Here is a 24,045-nt window from a genome sequence, read left to right on the forward strand (position 1 = left end):
CAGCTCTACTTCCACCCTACCATGAGCAATGCTGTCATAGAGGAAGTTTGCTCTGCAGAGGAAAACACTAGAATTTTCTTGCAAGTTCTTTCTAAGGGAGGTGAGGAAAGGTTGGATAGGAAGTACCTGTAGTTCCTGAGAGAGTTTGCAAAAGAGAGGAGGGGTCTTACTAAGGCAACAGGAGGCCTGTGAGCAGCCAGAAATTCCCTGATGGATTTTTAGTAATGGATGTTTGACATTGAATTAGATGTCATTTTCTGCTGTGTGGTCAGCTGGCTCTCACTTCCTTATCTACAAAGCCTTTAGCAGGAGTGCAACAAGAGTAGCCTAGTGTGAATAAAGGGAGAAAGATATTATCCTGGGCAGAGGATGGAGAAGAGCCGGTAGGAGTCCATGGGCATGGGAGATAAAATGCCAAACCATGAATAGGACATTTGGAGGAAAGTGCCCGAAGAAATATCAGTCCAGGGGAGAGCCACAGAAATTTTGAGGGATTGAGGGCGGGAGTGGTGGTAAGCTGAGTTATCAGAGTCATATGAGAAATAGTAAAGAAAACTTCAGTACTATTTCTTTAAAACCAAGTACGATGTTCATGAGCTGGTTTCATATTTGAGTAATTTTGCAAATCGTTTATGGTGAGCTTATTAAAAGAAAAATGGATCAATCATGCTTTTAAATAAGAGGGGAAATTTTAAATCTTTTCACTTCATACCACTACAAATACTGTTGTGAGTTTGATATTCACAGTGTCTATTCAGTAGAGTTAAAAAGATCTATTTTAAAACTCAATGCTGAGAGACTGCATTCTTGTAGAGTCTCTTGGTGTGGGCGTGTATTAAGTGCCATCTGTATATTAGGTACCCTCTGAGGTATGTTTAAGTCTTTTGGCAAGAACATTGTTTGCCAAACATTTTCTATCATGGGTTGTTATTCGAGGCTGGATCTCAGTGAATGAGGTCAGTCTCTCCAACCTACTTTTATTGTTGATGCACATATTGTACAAGTCATCTTACCTTGCTCTTACATAATGTATACAAGACTTTTGAAATATATTTATTTTTAAATATAATCTTAGTTCTATAAGATATCTCCATTTTGTTGTATGATTAATTTTATTTTTCTGGGTAAGTTTTCATGTTTACTTGTTGTAATGATTTTAATAAGAATGCAATATAATAGTAGACCTCTTAAGGAATGACACATGACACCAACATTATCCAAAAGAACAAATTAATCAAACATGATTAATTTTAATGTAATTACTAAAGAAAGATATACCATTTTATTATGACACTCTAGCCATACATTTTCAAAATATGCTTATTAAACAGTAAATGTAAGATAATGATTCAGTTAGTTACATTTTTAGAAGTCATTAGGACTGATATTCCTCTGCCATAAATGAATTGAATAATTTCAAATGCAATCAGAATTAATTTAATAAAAATATGCTTTTCACTAAAACAGATACAATGAATGACCAATCATTATTTTCTGGTTTCAAAGAAGCAGGGGAAAATTAATTCATTGTCGGTAAGTTTATTTATCACATTTGACCTATAAGTGTGATAAAAATACATGAAGCAAAATACATTATGTAATCTCAATTCTTATAGTTCATTAACTCTCTTAGCAAAAAGAGATCTGACATTATATTTGGGGTTTCTGTGTAAACTGAATATAAGCTGCATGATGTTTGAAAGTTTTTGATATTTTGAATAGACATTTCAATGATACATAGACACAGATAAGAGATGTGAGTAGACAGCTTGAGGTTTCAGAGTCCCTCCTGCAGTGTGTTTAGCAGCAGGTACAAGATAAATATCTAAACAAAATCAGAGTAAGGGATCAACAGAAGTGACTTTGCTATGAATCTGTGAGTAGGGTTGGTGGGTGGCTTGGAAGGGATTTTTAGAATTCTATTTTCATTTTTCCTACTTTACATCAGTGCATTGTGGGCAAAAGAAAATGAGTAATGTTTGCTTTTAGGCCTGGGTAATTTAAACAAAGTGATATTCTGAGGATTGTAAAAGGTCATTTTGAAGGTGATTCAGCCTTGGGTTTTTAAGTAGGAGAAACTCTATTTCCATCTTAGCTCATATTTCAATTGGGCAGTAACATTTGGACTCTTGAGTTCTCTCTCTTAGAAAAATTTTTTAAAAAGTTTCCCTTGAAAGACTATATCAATGACATTTGCAAAACAGGGAGAGAAGGACTGTGCTTAAGATCAATGCAATCATACATTAAGCAGGACCATGTGAAGTGTATGTTTTTTATTTTTTTAAAAGAGGTTCCTTTAATTCTAGGACTTCAGCTTGATCAGCTCTCTAAAATATTCTGAGGCAGATACTAAAAAGAAAAAAAAAAAAGAATGGAAAGAATAAAGACCGTTTCAAAAAAATCTCCTGGGTTTCTGTTTTATCTGCAAGAGTTTTCCTAAAAAAAAAAAAAAAAAAAAAGATTGTTCCAGATAGGACTTATTTATTTAAATTGATAACTTTATCCTGTACCATATGCACTTAAAGCTTTAGACAGTCTTTGTGTCTCCTTTTTTTTTTAAATAGAAATCACACAAAAAGATATCTATGTATCAATTTCTAATACCTAACAGGAAAGTCTTATAGAATATTAAGATAGCAATAAGCAAATATGTACTATAAGATTAAACACTAGCCTTGAAAACAAAACAAAAACAAAAATAGAGAATCCACAAAATTTCCCTTTTGTTTTTGCTCCCTCAGATCCTGGACTTTATGAACACTGCAGAGGAGGGGCATGAAGACTCACAATTCTTCTACCGTATTTTAAAGTAAAAGATGCCCTATCATAGATCAGATTTACCTTTTGAAAACATTGATGGAAAATCCATGTGGTTTGAATGGGAATGCTCTTTTTTATGAGGAAAGCCAAACAGATTCTACTCTAATAAATTAGGACAATCTTTCAAGATTAAAAATTGCAAAACATTTTAAAGAATCGGATTCAGTAAGTCAAACATACATTTCTATCTAGCCTACAGTTTAAAGAGTGTATGCGGGTTTAACTTATCCCCTCATTCCAATATGAAAAATAAAGAAAAGGACCAAATCATTTGAATATTTGGATATTCATAAAGACTGTGTAAAAAAAAAAAAAAACAAACAAACAAACCAGAAATCGAGAACAAAAACAGAACCAAAAAATCTTCACAGATTGTTACATCTCTTTCAACAATTTCTCATAAAGGCTTCTCTTTCTTTATCAGTAGATAACCCCCATCTCATAAGGAAATCCTTTCCCACATTTCCCAATGAGATGAGTGATTGTGTTTTATGAGAGCTAGGGCCTCTTTGAGATCTTTGGAGAAGGGAGAGATCTTCTACACACCAGCCAATGCCAAGGAACACCCAAGGACGATGTGGCAGAAAGTGTTTTTAGTAGTTGGTGAATGTATTTTTTTCTCTTTGTTTTTATTTTCTCCACTTGCTGAATATCTGTTTTAGAGCAGAGCACCAAAAAAAAAAAAAAAAAAAAAAAAAAAAAAAAAAAAATACAAAAAACAACTGAATCTTCCTTCTAGTTCTGCCATTTGCCTAGAAGATTTTTTCTTTTTCTTTCCCTTTATACTTCGTGCTCTTGATCAAAGTGTTCAGATTAGATAAAATATTGCTAATTTTGCTGAGTTTGAGAGCCAACAAAATAATGGAGCCTTCTAACTTTTAAAAATTTCCATCTTCTGCCCCAATATCCCCAAACTCACAATTTGGTGAACAATACTTTACTTGTGAATGATAAAAAGTTGAAAGGTGGGGTGACTAGATCTAATGCTATTTTATTAAGCCATCTATCTATAGAATTGTTGTTTTCATACTTTAAAAAAATATGTCTATGCTTTCTTTTTTTTTTTCTTTTTTTTCTTTTTTTTTTTTTTAGTCAAGTACTTTCTTAAAGAAACAATAGCACCACATTGGCATAGCTGGCCAAACAATAAATGGGAAAGCAAAATATACTACATCTTCCATTCTAAGCATTCTTGCAAGCCATAAAGTAGTAACAGAAACCCTGGAGCCACAGAGCATGAGATGTTTCATCTATACAAAACATCCATGTTCTAAGGGAGGGGAAGGATTCTCGAGGGAGGTCATGCTTTGTTTGTTTTCATTATTTTAAAGGAAGATTTTCAAGAAAGTGATTTTCTCCTCAATATTCCATTGGGCTCTTAGGGTGAGCATGTGTGCATGTATGTGTGCAGGCTGGGTGTTGAGTTTTTCTTTTAAAATAGAAGAGTAAATTCTGATGGAGAAATGCATTAGCCTGTTCAGTGGAATTGCCTCCTCTTGAAATATCCAAGTATTCTTTATACTATTTGGGGAAGAGAAACCAAAAATTAACATAGGTGTTGAATACTGTCAATTTCATTGGAAATAAACCTATCCATTGAAAGTTCAGTCTACCAATATTTGTCATTTTTTAAAACATAAACAACTTAAAATTGCCCCATTTCTAAGTGCTAAAGTAGTATAACTCCATAGCAAAGCTGATAAAGTTTTGAGCTGTGAAGTTTTAGGTGCTTCCTTCCTGTCAATCCTGGGTCATTCTGTGGTAGTAATCAGTTGAATTTTAGCATTGACATCTATTTGTCTTCGAGAGTTAATTCATTTAAAAGTAAAATGGTGGGCTAGTATAATTAATTTTTATTTTTTGATTTAGGATCCAGTTGGTGCGGATGATATACTGGACAACATTAGAAAAAATGGCGTGGTATCACATATTGAGGCTTTCCTCATTGGGAGATCTTTGCATGTAGAATTAAAGGAATAAAATAAGTTGTAGTCACTCTTAGAATGATCATATCCAACTATGTCAAGAAACACACACATCTGGGGAAGATTGCCTGTAAAGTTTTTCTGGGAGTCAGCAATTTTAGAATGTACACACTCGGATCAAGAAATAAAAGTCAGAAGTGCCATCTTGGGGAGATGCTTGGGTGCAGCATCTATTCCATAGTACCCACGTCTGGAAAACAGGCAGAGGGCAAAACCGATCTAGGGCTTTTTTCCTTTTCTTTTTTTACATCTCCCAGCATTGCTCACAGCATTCCAAGGTGCTTGATTCAAATGACTCTGTGGACTGAGACTTAAAATGCTTGTTGACTGAACACTAAAGAAAGCCTTCTCTTTGCATATTTCCAGAGATCTGGGAAGTCTTTTTTTTTTTTTTTTTTTTCTTTTTCTTTTGCTGGCCTCTTAAACATGAGGAGACCCAGTAAGAAAAGAACAAAACACAAAAACAAAAAATCAAAAACAAAAACCTAAAGGTGTCATTTTTGTTTTTCATATATACTTTCCAAGAACATAAAGGATAAAACTTTGCATGAGATAATCAAACCTGTATACTTTTCACCAAAAAATCTAAGGCAGATGAAAAGATCTGAATGCTGCATTCGTAGTTCATTGTTCTGAAAGGATAATCCTGATCCACAGACAAAGAGCAATATCTAGGCTACTACCATGGAGGGCCTGTCCTCAGATTTTTGGATTTTCTTTTCTTTCTTTTTAATTTATTTTTTGGGTACTGGGATTGAACTCAGGAATACTTGACCACTGAGCCACATCCCCAACCCTATTTTGTATTTTTTTATTTAGAGACAAGGTCTCACTGAGTTGCTTAGTGCCTTGCTTTTGCCGAGGCTGGCTTTGAACTTTCAATCCTCCTGCCTCAGCCACTCAAGAGTCGCTGGGATTACAGGTGTGCGCCACCGTGATGGCTGGATTTTCTTAATACCAATGTTCAGTTGAATGTATAAGACATCCACAGAAAATTAGGAGTCACTCTTCTGAGCAGACCTGAGGGGAAATTCCAGGGTTGAGGAGGAAATTTTTTTGCCTCTTAATTAGCAACTCTAATCAGCGTATTTTAACAAAAAAAAAAAAAAAAAAAAAAAAAAAAAAATGTGTGTATTTACAACCAGGGACATCAGTAAAGTCCATTAAAGACATTTTAGTGGATATTATTTCAATATTTAAAATCTTGGGCCATTTTTCTTATATTTTCTAAGAAGAAAAAAAGTGTGTTTTTCAAAATGAGTAAATATTATTTGCCATATTTAAAGAGGTGCTACTAGACAGATGGCAACTGCTTGGAAAAATCAGTAAGAACTTAATGAACATAGTGATTAATTATCTTTCATTGGTAGCAATCTTTTTGTTTCTCCACTGTTCTCCTTTCCTTTCTCTTTTCACTTATCTTCATATTCATACAAACATTTGGTTAGTAACCCTCTAGCCGTGTTGTGAAAGGGTTGTTTGTACAGTCCCCTACATCCCAGTAATTCAAGGGCTCTGATGTTGCACCCTCATCAAAACCTAGGATAAAAATCTGAAGCTTCATCTTTTTAATCCTCATACCACCCCTTTGAGGTAGGTAGATGACATATTGCCCCCATTTTGCAGATGAGGAAACTGAGGCACAGAGAGGTGAAGCGACTTGCCCAAGGTCACACGGTGGTGAGTCTGTGGCACAGCTGGCAGTTTGTTTCTCTAGCAAGAAACAGAAACCAGGTCTGTTAAAATCCTAGCCTTTGCTTTTTCCATTCCAAGGCTTCCTCTCTGGATGCACCAGTCATAATTGGGGGGCTTTGCCCTCTTTCCTGAATGGATGGAATTTCCAGTTCCCCTCCCCTTCGTCATCTCTGGCTCCAGGCTATCTCTTCCGCTTTGCTTTCGCCTTTTACCGTTTTGACCAGACTCTTTCATATAACAAACTACAAAATAGCACCATTGTACTAAAAAACAGAGTTTTACATACTGTTTGATATATCCTGTATTATTGTTATGCTAAATTTACATAGTGCTCTACATGGAAAAAATAAAAAGAGAGAAATTACTAATCAGGTTGCACGCTAACTCATCATTCGAAGGAACCATTGAGAGTTTAAGAGACTTTCTGTTTCAAACATACACCTAAAAATGATTGGCCTCAAAATTGCAACTACTTGCATCATTAATATTTTTTTTGTGGCATGATGTGGAAAAATAAAGCTATTTGTTTAAAATAAATGCATCCAATTTATATTTGGTACAAATGCCACAGATCGAATCTTGTGGGTTGAAAATTGGTGGACTATTTGACTTCTTGCTACTGCTTTTGAGGAGGCCAAATTAGACAAATGTAAATTATTCGAAGGGGGTGAGTGATGGGGATAAACAACCTTATTAGACACTGTAAAACAAACATTTTGTGTTGTGTAGAAAGAAGTGCAAATAAGAAAACAATTCATAAACCACTTAGACAAGGTTGCTGAATGGATGCTCCAGCAGCCGAGATTCAGAAAGGAATTTAGTGCAGCTGGATCTGTACAACACCCATGCATCTGTGGCTCTTAAGAGGCAGGGACTAAGATATATATATATATATATATATATATATATATATTTTCTCTATAGAACATTATTGATATAGGATCAACAGCAATCTATCAACTCCAGGACCATTTTTGCAAGGTGCAAATCTTTTAGCAATCACTCCTAAAGACAATGTTGGAATGTTTACTTGTATATTTCATTGGGGGAAATGCCCGTCTTTGAACTGAGATCGAACTTATTTTTTGGTAGGTGTTTCAATGTGTAACGGGTAACTCGCGCAGAACAAGGGATCCTGCGGTGGCATGTCCTTCTTCTTTCCTCAGGAGGCTCTTCCTACATTCTGTAGTTTTTGTTTCCTGCACTCCCTCTGCTTGCGTTCTTCAAATGAACTTCCTATGAATAAAGGAGAAACAGAGATGTGAGCTTGGGGAGGTTTTACATACCCATCTAATTTACTTTTTTAGAAGTGCAACTATTTTAAAATTGTATATATTTATGGGGGAAGAATAAATTATATTATAAATATATTATGTTATAAATTATGAATATATAATTTATATATTTATAATTTATATTATAAATAAATTATATATTTGTGATAGATAATTCAAGGGTATCATCTGTGATAATCAAAACAGGGTAATTAGTATTTCTAGCCCCTTAAAATTCTATCATTCTTCATGTTGGAAAACTAACACTCTCTTCTAGTTCTTAACAAAATATATAATCAATTATTCTAAATTATAATTTAGAATATATATATATGCTGTGCTGTAGAAGACTAGTACTTATTTTTCCTATCTAACTGTACCCATCTGTTTTTAACATGGGGTCTCAATCTTTCGTATCTTATATGCCATGAATCAAGCTAAAACAGAGCTGTGGGCATTGGTTTTTCTGAGAAAGACATATAGATGGACAGGTCTTTAGTTAATACTTTGATTAAGCCTCGCTCAGGTTACTTTCATGCCTGGTGGTGTGGAAATACACACACACACACACACACACACACACACACACATGATTATATATAATCATTTAACATTTCTACCCATCTGACTCTCTTACAGACTCATTAATAGTCTGAAAATTCCAGTGTCTGGCCTATAGCATCTTTTCTTAGAACAAAACAGAACTCATCTATCAGATGGTGAGATCATACTTTGCTATTTTTACTGCAGTTCTGTTTTCATTTTCATAAAAAAAGCAGATATTTCCCTTTCTTTTTGTACTTTTTCCCTCCCTCTGGAAAGAGGCAGAGTTTGGATGTAGAAATTGACAAATTTTGTCATTGATACCATAGAAATGAAATGATGTACCCCATTGGTGTACACTGAATCAAAATGCAGTCTGTAAAAAGTTAAAAGCTAAATAAAAAAATAATAATAATAAATAAAAGGAAAGCAGTTGTTAGAAATAAACAAATGGGGCAAGGTTAAGAAGAGCATCTATGGAATAGAGTTTGCCCATGAATAAGAACTACCTGTGAACTCTAAAATACAATAGCTGTAATTCTTCAATTTAGTAACAACACACATATTTCTGTTAGAATATCAGGGCCACTTAGTGGCTGAAATAAAGTGCAAAAAAGGAAATAAATGCCTAAAATTAGAAAAAAAAAATCACACATATCCTGAGTTGAGCTCAGCTCTTCTGTTTTCCAGCCATGTGAACTTGGACAAGTGATGTCTCTTGTATCTCTTTCTTCATGAAACAGAATAATAATGTTATCTACCTTACAGGCTTAAAGATTAAAGAATTCCTGTATATAAAAGCACTTAACACTAACTGGGCACATGATAAGCACTACTTAAGTATTAGCTGTTATTATTTTCAGTTACTCATTTTTGCTCTTATCATTATGTCATCTGTATTGGAAAGTAACCGTTCCAAGACCAAATATCCCGAGTTCTTTGCTTTGTTGACAACATTCAGTCACTGAAAAACAAGGCTGTCAGCTAAGGAATTTGGGGTTTCGATTGCAATATAAGCTCTATGAGGGTGAGGACAATGACAGTTGCAGAGTCCAAAACAGGGCCCAGGATATTGTGGGTGCTCAATCAAATCCATAGGATGAATTACATGAGTACAAGGGATTCCCTCACAATGTGCAAAACCAAGTTATTCAATTTTTCCTATGGTTGTTATTTTAGTCTTGAATAAATTTAGATAGCAGTGTATTTAGACATATTAGGAGATGTGAACTAAAACGTTATTTACATGTGCACAATTAAGGCACCACTTTGCTTGGTTCTACTTCTAGCCAGAGGACCCTCTATGGGGGGACATAATGGACAATTATTTGGTACAGAATGGAGTTCAAGAATCCTCATCCTCATCTCTAAAACATGTTTTCACTAAGACCACAAACCAATAGTTCTTATGATGATGGCCAGAATCTCCAAACTTTTCCTCTGGCTTAAGTTCTGATCACCCACCCAAACACAATGCTGTTAGGAACTAAGAGTCCTTATTGCTGCTTGGAACCGAGACCGAGAGCATTAAGAGGTTTTAATGCTGAAACTGGAAACAATCCATTCCTTAGAAATAATACCTGTTGGCCAAGACCCACACGAATTTGGCAATTTTTCTTACACGTGTTCAGGTCTGCCTGGAACATTAGAGTTTTACCACCAAATCCTTTGTGGAAGGTAGCTAGCATTTTGAGTTGAAGATTGATATCCTATGCTGACTGAATAAAAAGCAGATGGCATCATTGTATGAAAACATTTATTAAGAAAGTTAAATCCTCAAAATAGAACTCAGGAAGGAGGAGACTAATGATTCATTAAAATAAATTGATGGTGTGGGTAATAATGCTTATCCCATTCATCTGAAAGAGAATTGGTAATAGGTTAATAACATATCTGAGCAGATGAACTAAAACGTAGTAGATAAGTTTGCTTTGGTCACAGTTGCCTATGGATGAGTTTCAAAATGAACATAAAGCCTTAACTTAGAGTTTCATTGTTTTAGAATCATCACTGCCTTAATGTTCAAACATCTATTTAAGTTGTCATAAAGAAAAGCATGTTTGTTTATGGCTTTTTGTAAATACAGATGCAGTGATCTATGGCTTTACTTCTGTTTGTGACAATGTATGTTCATCCAGCCAATAGTTACTTACAGAAAAGTAGAGCATATAATTGTTCTTCATGTACAAGAACTGTTCCCCCGACAAATCCTTAGTTACCTGGATTGTCCTAATATCATTTGTAAAATCTGAAAATTGGTGATTAAAAGGAAGCTAAAATTCTCAAAAAAAAAAAAAAAAAAAAAGTCTAGCTCAATGGCCACTGCAAAAGAAGCTGATGGAAAGAAATTGGACACTTGAATAGAATACCTCAAAATACCTTCTATTTAAAATTCTGACAATTTTCTCTCAAAAAACATATACCTTTTATCAAATCTATTTAACATGTGTTTCTTGCTATACATAGCAACTATGAGGACTGCTTTTTAAAAAAAAGTAGTTAAGAAAATGAAAGAAAGACATAGGTGCCACAAAGTGAGATCACTAATGTTCCTAAACTCCTTGAAAAACTTCTGTGTTGACCCTGCTGATGGATGTATCTCATCCAAGTCCCTAAATAACTAAGGCTACTACCTTTCTGCCAAACTGCAATCCAAATTAACTAACAAGAAGAGAAATATGCTCATTTGAGTTTTACCTTCTTTTCCTATTTAAGATGTATACCAGCTTAAAAAACATTCTTAGGAATCTGACATACTCAAACTAAGAAAATGCTGAAGAATATATGGTAACAATGCTCTACAAGATGTTTAATTCCCAATATTCCTTGCAAGCTGAGTTAATTACAGATGTGTAGAAAACAGGTATGTTCTGGACTCTGTTCTTCAAATTCATGAACTTTGTAGCAAAAAAAATGGAGGTTAGCTAGATGCATCATATAGCTCTTATCTTCTGTTTCCAACAGATATTCTTTTCTCCTAAAGCAGGAGGTTGAAAGTACGAAGTCTGAGCAGAGGTATCTTCTGGACTTTTTCTTCTGGACCTTTCTCAGCATCACAGCAAATCTATGGGCTGAAACTCACCCAGCATTGCTCCAACCAGCATGGTTCCCATGCACACACACGTAGGGTGGTGGCCATTCAAAACCAGCTGGGATGTCGTCTGGTTTGCATCTGGCTTTCTTCCCAGGCTCTCACATGTGATTTCTTTGTTGCAGACAATGACAGTGACAAAACAAAAGCACTCAGGGACTTGGTCTCAGATGCATCTGTTGCTTTGCTCATTGTCTTAATCTAATTATGCCAGTCACCCTTGACAATGGGCAGCAAGTGGAGGCACGTTAGGAGCAGCTGTCCTCGTCCTGAGCTGGCACCACCTTCAATGCACTCCTCAAAGGGTTATGAAACTGTCCCACATTCAGCCAAGCAAAAACTTTTCACTTCAACAGCTCGTCCAAGATAAACAAACCAGCTGAAGCTGTTTCTAGTATGCAACTAGACAGATTTTTGAAAGGAAAACAGTAGTGAGTAAATACTGTTTCCTATTGACATCAGGGAAGGTAAGATTGTTTTTAAAAATATCTGTCTTCCAGTTTACTGGGGTTGGTTAACCCTTTTGAAGGGAGAGTTAACCAACTTTTCAGGGAATAAGCTAGGTAAGGAATTAATTTGCAATATACATTATTTCTTGCAAGCTGAGTTAATTACGGATGTTTAGAAAACAGATGTGTAGAAAAATTTCATCTTTCATTATTGCACATGGGTATATTCACCCTGAGTTGGCCACTCCCATTATATCCTGGTTATTATCCTAGCTCCAAGCTTTCTTCTGGAAAGCTATCCATTAACTTTCCAATGAAGATCATTGAAGGCCAATAACAACGAAAATGGTAATCGTCTTAACATTTGCAGAAGCTTTACAATTTTCAGATAATCTCACTCAATCTTCCCAAACCACTTGGTGAAGTCATGTTATTCATGTCAGTCCCTTTAATAAGCTGAGACTTGCTTACATTTAGTGATGTGCTTTAAATCACATAAGAACAAATTGATAAGCCTGGGACTGATAATAATAGTAACGATCATGTGAGCATTTATTATGTGCTGGGGATTGTAACATGCATGTTCATTGCAAATATTTTCTGATTTAATTCTTATAGTCCTCTTATGGGTAGGTACTAGTATCTTGATCATTTGACCTTTAAGGAATCTGAAGCTTTTGATAAACAACCTACAGTAATTTCATTCAGAGAAGATGAGACAGAGATTGGGATTTATGCTGGTTCCTTCTGAGCCTGGAGCTCACCAGTTAGTCACTCTGCTGTACTATCTCCTCAAGATGGAAACCGTACTCGGTGTCTCAAAGTCCAAAACTCTTCCCAGTAGAAATGGCTGATAATGCCATGAACTGCTCATGATCACAGCTGCTGGCAGGAACTACTTTAGAGAGGAACGCACTGCCTTGTGGGTAGAAGACTGGGTGCCCTCCCTTTACACTTGTACAAACTGGGCTCCATTTATGTGATCATTTATAGAGATTCAGTAGCATAGTGTTCAGTGAGTGAAAGTTAACCCTGGGCAGCATAACCATTTCTTTTCTCCCTATCTGTAAGAGATTTGGCCTGAAAGACAGAATCTAAAAGAAGAATCATAATAGACTCTTTAATTTTTCAAGTGATCTTTTCAATAGACTATGTTTCCATCTCCACCCTCTCCACACAAGTTAACCATTGTATGAGAGAAAGTCTGGAAAAACCTAGCATCCTAAAAAAAATATATACTGGGAAAATACTGTCCAGCATGGAACATTAACTGTCTATTGTATATCATAATGTCCTAACTCAGCATTGACCTTCTCCCTGCAAAGGGTAAAACAGGAAAATGAGAGCAATGAATGATGGAGAGATGACCTGGATCTCAGCTGTTCGCTTGTTGGAAGGATGTGCTTTTTTCCTGGGGTGGCCTGGGAACATGTGAAATTGTGAAGATGATTTAGATGTCTCAGTGTCAACCGTGATATCTTTTTACTTCACAAGTTCAAATTCCAGGAGAGCTAGGTCAGCCTTTCATCTCTGGGAGCCAAGCTGAGTGAGTATCATGAGATTTACTCAGGGCATTTGGATGTGACTTTAAAACCAAAGGACAAGGTGCACAAGTCAAGTGACCTGTATGTCGAGGGTATGTGGCTGTCTCTTTAGCAAAAAGTGAGAGGTGTGTACTTACTGGACACGGTGTTAATTCTGCCCTCCTTCATGTTGTTGTCTGGAAACTACCTCATTGCCTTTTATGTAGTTAAGCTAGGAATGGCCACTTTTTTCTCCAGTCTGACCTCCTTTGATCATAGTGGATTGACCTAGGGAGGCTCCTCCTTCAGCCAATGACTAGGTGTGGTGGGGATACCAAGGTACTCATTCCTGGGAAGCACATTCCTTTGCTGGTCAACTTTGATTTAAAGACTCTCCAATGGATTTGCAGCTGTTTCTTTAGACCACATAGCCGCATAGGGTATTTCTTACCAAGTTCCTCTCCCTTTCTCCTTCACGTGGGTTCAGACTTGCATTGCTATTGATGGTTTGCCTGGTCACCCAAAGCCCCTTCTATTTTCTTTTATACAAGCATTCCTCCTAATAAAATCCTTGCTCATTTGACCCCCATCTCATCTTCTGTTTCTTAGAGAACCTAGGCTTGTATGCCTGATTTGGATTCCAGCTGTTTGGTTGCATGGGGGTGGTGTGACCTTTGATAATCACTGCCTTATTCTTGCCTCAGTTTCCTCTTCCATATATTGAATGGGTTGAGCAAGAGCACCAACCTCATAGAGGTATTCTGATCAAATGTAGTAATCCTTGAATGTTTAACTGGCCCAGAGAGATAGGCATAGTTGTGTATAAGAGAACATATACTTTAAGAGCACTTGGTTTAGATGGATTTTGTGAAGAGCTGTCAGAATCTGCTCTGAAACTACCTTTGTTAGGACATTGATGTGCTCTAGAGTAAGTTCTCTGTGTCTTGTCTCCCCACCAGAAGGTAAGCTCCTTGAGGGTAGGTAGCATGTTTCCATCCTCCCCAGACCCTAGCATGGTATTTTGAACAAAGACAAGAAATACTGGTTATGGGTTATATTAATTGAAATTTCCTGTAGGACTGATGGAATACGGTTTAGGTCAACAGCAAGCACTGCACGGCCACCTACTTTCTGTTGGGTTCTGAATAAGGACAAATAGTAGAGTCCTCTGCTGACTTAGAACTTAGTAGTGGCAAGAGGGAGTGCAGAGCAGTGACTGGTGGACTGGTGTCTGTCTGACTTGTTTTTGCATTTGCACTTGGCCACTTATTAAGTGCAGCTAAGGGGGCTGGGGATATAGCTCAGTTGGTAGAGTGCTTGCCTTACAAGCACTAGGCCCTGAGTTCAATCCCCAGCACCAAAAAAAAAAAAAAAAAAAAAAAAAAAAAGTAGCCAAGGCCTTGGCAAGACATTTACCCTCTAGATTTTCTTAGCCTGAGTCTATTCCCTCTCCTTCCTGCCTTGATAAAATGTTGAACTATAGTTCACATTTTCTATGAAATGAAATATACATTTTATTCACTTTCAAGAGGAGTTTTGTACTGTATAATGTATTTATTAATTTTTAATGTTACAGAAAACTAAAAAACTCATCCACATACCACCATTCCCCAAATTTTTGAAATAGTTAGAGAAAATTCCTCTCTATTATAGATCTTTTATTTGTTTTTACAGAATTATAATCATACCACAATTCTTTTGGTTCTTCCCTTTGAGTTTTCTTTACTGTAAGATAGGGATAATTATAGTATTTAACCTGCAGGCTTATAGTATTAAATGAGGTGCTTCACTGTGGTCCTCACCACAGGATATGTGTCTAATAAATATCAGCTGTTACTGTTACTTTTTTTCCTTTTAATAGTAAAGCACTTTCCATGCTGGGGTATACCCTTTTTCTGTCTGATACAGGTAAAGAGCAGCACCGCCTGAATTTTCAGAGCTCCTTGGAGGGCAGGGATAGCAGACTTCACTTCCCCTCTAGTGACTGGCATGCACCCCCAGGAATTCCAGGAATCAGGGAGCTTATATTCATCCTATTATCATTCCAAGATTTATCAATTTTCTTAGTCTTCAAAGGACACCACCTGACTCTATTTCAAATAGTGATGTAAGAAAGCGCTACCAAAATGGCTTAAAAATCCCGAAGAGAAAAGAAGAAGAAGAAGAAAATGCTGAAGGGTACTTTCCCTCCTTGGCAAGAGGTATTTATGTTGTTTTTAAAAGTCTTGAAGGATGTTGTAAAATACTTCAGGATTCAGGACTGCTTGTTGAATTAGCTGTTGTGTTTTTGATACATTTTTAAATTAAAAAAAAAGAAGTATAAGCACACTATCTTTCCCAGAGGGAGTTGATTTTGGAATTGCTAAAGGTTCAAATGTTATGGCATTTAAAAAAGTGAAACACCAGATTCTAGCAATTTTACTGATATGTGTTAAAGTTTCGGCACATTCTTACCTAAGAGCTGGATTTGATTATTCCTTTTCTCTTCCACTTCTAAATGCCATTGTTTCATCTGACAACTGATTTAAACTAGGGTTACTTCAACTAGCGTGTATGATGATTGACATGACGACGTCCTTGAGAGATGAGAAGTCCAGGATTTTTACCTGTGGGTATCACTTTAATGTAGTCCTGATGAGTTCGCGGGGTTAGTAGGAAAGGGTGTTGCCTTCTTCCACTCATTCTTTGTGTGTGTGACAAATCTGGGCAGAACATTCAAACTCTGTGTTCTGAATTTTCCTCCTCGCTGAATTGAGAGAAATTTTGGAAGTTTGGAAGACTCTCCTGAACTTTTAGGATGTACAAAATAACACTATGACAAGTTGAAGTGATTTGCATCTGTTTGAGGTTGATGGGAGCCTTCAGCATATAAAAGTAAACATGACTGATGCCAGCCAGTGCTTTTCCAAGACAGAACATGGCGCAAGAGTGGTTCATGCGTGCACAGTCAAAAAATCAGACTCGTTGCATTGTGCCAAAAGGACCTCTACCTCCACCCTGTTATCCTTTTCAAGAAAGGAGACAAGTATTATTGGCAGAGACAAACCAGAGCGTTTGAGAATGACCTGCTCAACTAATATTGATGAAAGTACAATAATGATGTTGTGCATTTATTGGTTCTTTTATACTTTTCATTTTTTCTCATCTCATGATGCCTCTGAACGAGTCAAGCATGCCACACCAGACACAAATTTTGCACATTCCCAAGTTTACAATTGTCATATGATTAGGGATCCTTCTCAGCCCTAGACTTGCCATGGTCTTGCTCCTAATTATTTGGAATTTTTGTCTTGCCATAATTGTTATCTACAGCTGTGAAAATAGCCCATCATATTTTCACAGATGGCAGGGCTGGTTGGTCTTTGATTACTTAACCTCTTGGTGTTGGCCAGACAGAAAGCCCCATGCAAATGTTTATAGATTTTACATGGAATTTTATAAGACTTTTGGCATATGAATCTTAGCTTGAAAGCCTGGGTCATTTGGCCAGTGCAGGATTGATGTAAAATTTCTTGGTCTGTCACTGGGAACTGTGGAGCAATTTTTACCAAAGACAAGAATTGCTATCATGCTCAGCCTGTCGTAGGTCCTGTTTTTAACATCCCATCTTATGTTGATTCTGACCCTGCCAGTCAGAGTAGCCAAGGTGGACATGGTCTCCTTTTTAATTTTTTCCAAAGTGAAAATAATACTTGCCTGAACAAGTATAAACATATGTTCCTTTATCTGACCTATTGAAAATGAAAGCGTATGCCAGAGCGAAGAGAGGAAGTTAGAGATTTATGGTTGAAGCAAGGGGGAAATGGTGCAAGAGGCATGTGATGGTTTTTGCCAACAATCCTAGTCTCCAACAGAAGGGAGGAAGGACTGGGTGCACTAACCTTGCTTCTCATGGTCAAGAGGTAGACTTGGAAGATTGTCAACTCGCAAACTGATTCTGTGGAAAAAGTGCTGGGATCTACAGGGGAGAGGGATCTGACGTCCTTCTCTTAGATCAGATGGGAAGTGTACAAAGTCCCTGGATCCTTAAAGGATGCAACAGAAACAAAACCAACTTCTTTCTTCCCTTCCAAAAATGTTTACTTCCTGAATAACATTTAATTTAGTACTAGAACCCAGGGTCTTTGAGAAGACAAAGGAATCCTGTGGGTTTTCCGGAATGATGGTTAATTTTTATAGAGGAATTTGCCTTCATTGAATGACAGGAACCTATTTACTTTTGATTCTGGAAAGTCCTTCACCCCCAAAACACTACTGGGTGCAACAATGTGAGAATACAGATATTGCAAACACACTCACACATGCACACACAAATAACAAAAAGATTTCCCTTTTCCCAAACCTGTTTGCCATATTTAATTACAGATTCTGAATTACTACTGAGGACATTTAGAATTAAAATCAATTGAGTATAACTTTAGTATTATCTAACTCTTGAACCTGTACTTTTAAAGTAAGTTTACTAATCAACAGTTCTTAAAACCGTAAGCATAATAGTTATGGCTAATAACTATTAATAATAATAATATTTATATTAACTTTTAAGAATATAAAGACATGAATTTTCCAAAACATTTCCTAGTTATTGTTACTCATCTGCCATTAGACCATGGAAGCTCTAACTGAGCTCCTAAATGGTGAGCACTTTCCTCAGGGCTCCCTAGAAATATCAGGCATGGACTCATGGATCTCTTTCCCTCGTCTCTCATCATTTCCCTGGTATTCTCTGTATCCAGTTCTGTCTTCTGAAGTTTAAATTTGTTTATATTTCTAAATGTTCTCCTTTGGTTGCTATGGTAAGACTAAAGGCATTCAGAAGTCACATTAAAGCCCCTCCATAGGCTTCAGGAAAAAATACTGATTTCCATTAGGCCACTGACATGAGACAAACTGATTTTGGCTTTGCAGGTCTTGATGTTTAGTGGTCCTTGAAGAACTTTTGCTAACTAACATCAACTTCTCCCTCTTTAAAAAAAGTGGACTTGTCTTGCCTACATCAAAGAAATCAATAACAGGCTTTCATCTTTAAGATGAGTATATAAGCTGCAGAATTCTATAGTAAACACTCCAAACCTTATTAAAAAAGGGGATTCTGCTTCATCTCTAACTGTTTATCTTTTCATTGCTACCCAACGTGTCCACTTTAAATTTAGACTGTCAACTTTGCTCTCAGATTAAAAAATCACCTTCAGGTTGTCTCTTAAATATTGCAAAAAGCGCTATTCCCTTTAAATGTAAAGAGAATAGGCCTCATCTTCCCCCACGGATGCAAATGGACAGGGAAAACTACAAAATGCGTATCCTAAGAAAGCCTTGCTTCGTCTGTGGCTGAGAGGGAGGTGCTGGAGAGAGATGGGAAGTTATTTATTTGCCTCCTTTTCCACCTTACATCCTAACAGCACACACATTTGGAGCTGTATGAGGTTTTGTTTGTTTTCAAGAGATGTTTGAAAGAAGATCAAGTGCTTGTGAAAGGTGCTGGATTGGCGGTCCTCAAAACTGAAGTGTCCCGGAAGCTGTGTGAGCCCGGAAATATCCCACATTTCTATTTAGTTTGGCACTTTCACATAAAACTAGCGAGAGTTGGAGTTCATGCTACAAATACATTTTCCCCAGGCACCACGAAATGAAAGCACCTATTATACTTGATTTTAACTGGTTGAAAAAAATGGTGGCTTCTGAAAGTTCATTGTATGGTTTTGAAATAAATGTTAATGGTTCTTCACGCAGGAGAGCCAAGCTACCATTTCATTTGAAATTCTTCATAGTTTCAGGGGTTCTCCTAGTTGGAAGGGGCCTTCGGTCATCCAGTTCTCTCCATCTGACACACGCTTGAGATTTTAGTACCACATCACCAAAAACTGTTGGTAAGCAGGGCTTAAAGTTTTTGGTGATATGACACTTGTTTCCACTTTAGGAGACTATCTTTTTAACATATGGCTCTAATTTTCAGAAGTATAATATTAGAAATATAATAGTATAATATTAACACTTTAATAGTGCTAATCACATGCCATGTGCCATTTTGAGCACCGTGTGTGTGTGTGTGTGTGTGTGTGTGTGTGTATCTGTACACACACACATGAAATCTCAGTAAGTCCTCACAACTCTGAGGTAGGCGCAATTACCCCATTTGACAGACTAGGAAACTAAGGCATAGGTCAATTATGAGATTTGCTAAGATTTAGCTAGTAAGTTAGAGAGCCAGGATTTGAATTCAGGCGGTTTGATTCTACAGTCTGTGCTCTTAATGACTATATGGTATCACCTTTCCAATATTCATAACTCTCCTTCATGCCCTAGTGTGGAGGTTTCCACATTGTAGATGCTAAAAAAATATTTTCCAACAATTTTAACTTAGGGTCATGTATCCATACATATTTCAATTCATTTTGCACATGATCATCAATTTGCCCTAAGAAAAACATTTGAAGTTGAAAATTGGAAATTTTAAATGATTCTTAATACTGTGCCTCCTTTTAAAAAACATTGAGAAGGCTAATAAGCATATAACATTCACTGTATATAGCCATTTGTCACCTATGGCAGTAGGTCCTTGAACAATTCAGTTTAGGTTAGAGAAGCACATTCCAAATATATGACTTGTGTTCTTTCCTGTTTCACTCTGTACTTGCCTCACTATCCTACGTAGAAATAATTTCATCTCAGCAGTAAACTTATTTTTATGGTCCGTCTTTCCACCATGATGCAGTCACCTATATCACTCATTTGTCTATCTATCCATCCATGTATCCCTCTGTCTATCCGTCTGTCCATCCTTTCATCTGGTATTATATAAAGAGTCTAGCTATCACTAGACTCTTTGGTATTGATAGTACCTATTATATGGTGAACACATTCAGGCATTCCAAAGGACTGCTTAGGGTTGATAAAACCTATTCCAAAAAGAAGTTTATTGTAATGAATAGTCTGGGACTATGGGAACTTTAGCTCTCTTGCCTTTCTTTGTAAAGTTCTTCTTTAATAAAGTGTATGGTTGTGTGTAATAGTTTACTCAAACCTTTCCACAGGACATGCATTCTGAATTCTTCTGCTGAACGGCTGGTTCCTTGGAGAGCCATCTGTGCATGCAGGCTCTGCTAAGGTGATGGTTTCAGTGGCCGTGGCACTGACTGGTCTCAAAGCTTGCTGTCCTAGCAGGGAAACTTAGTGGCTTCAGAAGAAGGTGACTGACCAGATGGCTTTAACACACAGACTGCCTTTTGTTTGGTCTGGTAAGCCAGGATCCACTTTGCAGTCACAGCAGCCATGGCTTAGCCTTCATCTGGGGCTTTGAGAAGCTTCTGATTGGAAGTTTTCCTTATGGACTGAGTCTTGGAAATCTCCATACTGAATGGTTACTGGGTTTTCAGGAAGGGTGATCTGGAGTAGAGAGCATGCAGGAGCACCAAAGACCAAGTAGAAAGAATAAATATACATTTAGACTGTCAACTTTGCCCTCAGATTAAAAATCAACTTTAGGTTGTCTTTTAAATATTGTAAAATATATGAATATACATATATATTATATATAAATATATATGAGGTATATATTATATATACATGCATAAATATATATATATATGGTATATATTACATATATACCATGACTTCTTTAAGCTAGGCTACTTGGATGGACTATGTCACTTGTGGGTTTTAGTCATCTTCTTACCCACAACTTTATCATTTGCTTGGCTGAGTACTTCTCTCCTGTACCCTCTCTTAGTGCCTATCATTCACAATTTGGATTATCTTGAGACTCTGTTTTATTCTCTATGAAGACTTCATTCCTACTGATTAAAATCAAGAAAATTGAAGGAGAAGATATCTAAGACTTAAATTCTGTGAATCTACTTAGTTTTTCTTCACTCTCCTGAAAATCCAGCATCTTTTCTCTTATTTACTCCTTCTTTTTGGATGAAAAAATATTAAATTAGTGGAAGACTTCGTGTGTTCATTTTTTTGTGTGTGTGTGTGTGTTCATTTTTGTTATCCTTTGCCTTTTGGAATTCTTCCTTAGTTTGTTGTCTGCTGACCAGAAGGAAGGAAGCTTAGAACCCAAGCACGTCTTTACCTATTTCTCAGTGACCTCGTATTTAAAATGAATGAATTGAACGAAATGATTTCTGAAGCCTCTTCCACCTCTAACATAACATGATCCTGGGTTTTTTTCAAGGAGCATAAACTCATGGAGTTTAGAATTAAAAATCCAGATCAAATCTAGATATGTGTGTGTAAGGGAGTTTGGAATAACATAAAGAGAGTGTATATGTGGGGCAGAGGTTTCTAGGAGAGATAATTAGAAGGTAGTAATTGGACATAAGATGTTTTCATTATGAGTTGAATTATGTTCCTTTCCCTGAAATGTATGTGTTGAAGTCCCACTTCCCAGTACCTCAAAAATATTACCTTATTTGGAGACAGGATCTTTACATAGGTCATTAAGTTAAAATAAGGTCATTAAGGTGGATCCTAATCCAATCTGACTGGCATCCTTAAATGATAAAGCACTTGGACACAGACATATATACCAAGGGAAGATGAGCCAGACACAGAAAGAAGGCCATCTACAAGTCAAGGCAGGGGCCTGAGGCAGAAACTTCCTGAGAGCTCCTGGAAGAGCTGATACCTGAAGTTTGGACTTCTAGTCTCTAAAACTGTGAGAACAAAAATTTCTGTGGTTTAAGCCGGTCAGCCTGTGGTACCTTGTTATGGCAGCCTTAGCCAACTAATACATTTTAAAAATCTGATTCCAAAGTGAAATAATTAAAAAAAAAAAAAAAAAAGTTCAGCAACCTCTCAAAGGTTACCTCACAAGCCTTTAGGTAAATACTGGGTGCCCTTTGGCCTTACCCCTGGACTTGACCAAGAAACACGGCCTCCAATAATATTGCAGGAAAAGAAATCTGGGAAGTTCTATGACACAACTCAGTCTTGCTGAGAATTTGGGGCTAATATTTAACTCTGAACATATATTGACACGGGCAATTCTCTTATAACAGATTAGTAGAAAAATTTAAATGAAAATACATATAAGAGCCTTCTTATCTGAATTGTTTTTACTCATTTAAATTTTAGAGAGGGGAAAGGAAAACGATGTGTCTTGTTTGCCTCTTATAATTTTTGTCCTTTTTTGTCATTCTTGCCACTTTCCTTGTACTTTCTTGGGCTTTCCATTTTTCTTTTCCATTTTTCTCCGTGTGTTTTAGCCATACTCTATAATAGGTTATTCTCTTTCCATTGCGGGAATTATCTAGTGCTGTCAGGGCCACCGGTCTTCATTTCCTCTACAGCATTTCCTCTTTTCTGCATTGCTGTCTCCTCCTCTCTCATCCTGGCCTCTGTCTGCTTAGTCCTTCTCTCCTCCATTTTCCTTTTTTGCCTCTGTGATCAGTTTCTAGCTCGTCTCCCTCCTCTGCTCTTTCGTCTTTGCTCTGATTGGCTGACTTGCTTCTGCCCCTTCCTTCTGTTCCCCTCCTGGGTGTGTCTTTGGCCCACCTTTCCTTCGCCTCTGAGACTTCTTTTTCTTGTTGGTAGATGGGGGCTGATACTGTAAACATCACAAAAATAGTTGCATTGAGAACAGGTTGTTCCCATGGTGTCCCTGAAGACAAAGTCTTTGGGTCAGCCCAGAATGCCCAGGCTCTATAGGAAACAGGAAACAGCATTGGTGCTGGAGGGGAGTCTACAACTTGGTCCCAAGACCCAACACTCCAGAACTTTGGGACTTATCTCTGATACCCACCTCCTCCCTAACAAGAAATCAAGAGGCACTGAGTCATCTGGGAAGAGAAAGAATGAACATGCCTTCGCCCCTTCCAGCACACCTTCCTGCTTTGTTTACCTAGAAGTTTCTACTGTGGCCCTTGCTCTCTGACTCACTGTTGGCTTCTGTGTTCTGTGTGCACCACGTCTTCAACAGTCCTTTTATAACACAGGGTGGCTCCCTAGGGGACTTCTCTACTAAGGCACTGAGGTCCTCTTTCAGCCTCAGCTGTGGCTTAGGACCAGGAAGCAGCAAAGCTGTCAGGCTGAATGTCTTAGTTTCCTAGCTGTGCTTTCTAAACAATGTAGTTTTGGCTTCAAGAATTAAAACTACACATTGGCATTATTTTTTTTTTTTTCCCAACAGAGTCCCCAAAGAGCCCTAAATGGAACTTTTTCCTTTTTTCCTCATCTTCCTCACTTTATCCTTTTCTTCTTTCATCTTCTCTTTAGTTCTCATTATTTCTACTTACAGACTAAACTTTCACCTAGTCCCTGATATTCATTTTTTCACTCACTCATTCAACAAAATTCTATTGAGCGATTAATATGCCAGAAGATATTTTACGTACTTCTGATGGCAAAGCCGGTATCTCTAATGTTGATAATGTTGATAGTTTAACTCTTAGAAGTCCTTAGAAGTCAAACAGTATTTTTTATCTGTAATGATTTTTCTCTAATTTGTATTTGCCACTGAATGTGAATTTCAAATAGTTCCCAGTAAAGAGTTGTGTTTTGGTCTTTACACCATTGCAGAATCCCAGGATTTACAAGTTTAGTTATCAGTTACAATTATGACAGATGTTAACACTGATCTGACAGTTACTTTGTGCAGGCATGTGAAAAGCATCTTAAAAGACCTGAATTAACTTCCTTGATTTTGATAACATCCTGTTGTGG

The 24,045-nt window shown here is 37.0% G+C and overlaps 1 protein-coding gene across 4 annotated transcripts in view; it reads right to left on the reverse strand.

Annotated features, from left to right (window-relative positions):
• Positions 1-6,604: 6,604 nt before the first annotated feature.
• Positions 6,605-24,045, reverse strand: part of IGF1 (insulin like growth factor 1) — a 69,328-nt gene continuing 51,887 nt past the window's right edge. For 2 of the 4 annotated variants that reach the window (XM_079142229.1, XM_079142231.1), the window contains exons 4-5: positions 22,879-22,930; positions 6,605-7,736 (exon numbers count right to left, since the gene is read on the reverse strand). In XM_079142229.1, coding sequence (XP_078998355.1) covers positions 7,663-7,736; positions 22,879-22,930 — 126 coding nt within the window. In that variant the 3' untranslated portion in view covers positions 6,605-7,662. Of the gene's footprint in view, positions 7,737-21,361; positions 22,931-24,045 lie in introns of those variants that run through there. The other 2 variants (XM_079142230.1, XM_079142228.1) reach the window with 2 other exon arrangements.

This window comes from Sciurus vulgaris (assembly GCF_902686455.1).
Source record: "Sciurus vulgaris genome assembly, chromosome: 5".
NCBI classification, from domain to species: domain Eukaryota; kingdom Metazoa; phylum Chordata; class Mammalia; order Rodentia; family Sciuridae; genus Sciurus; species Sciurus vulgaris.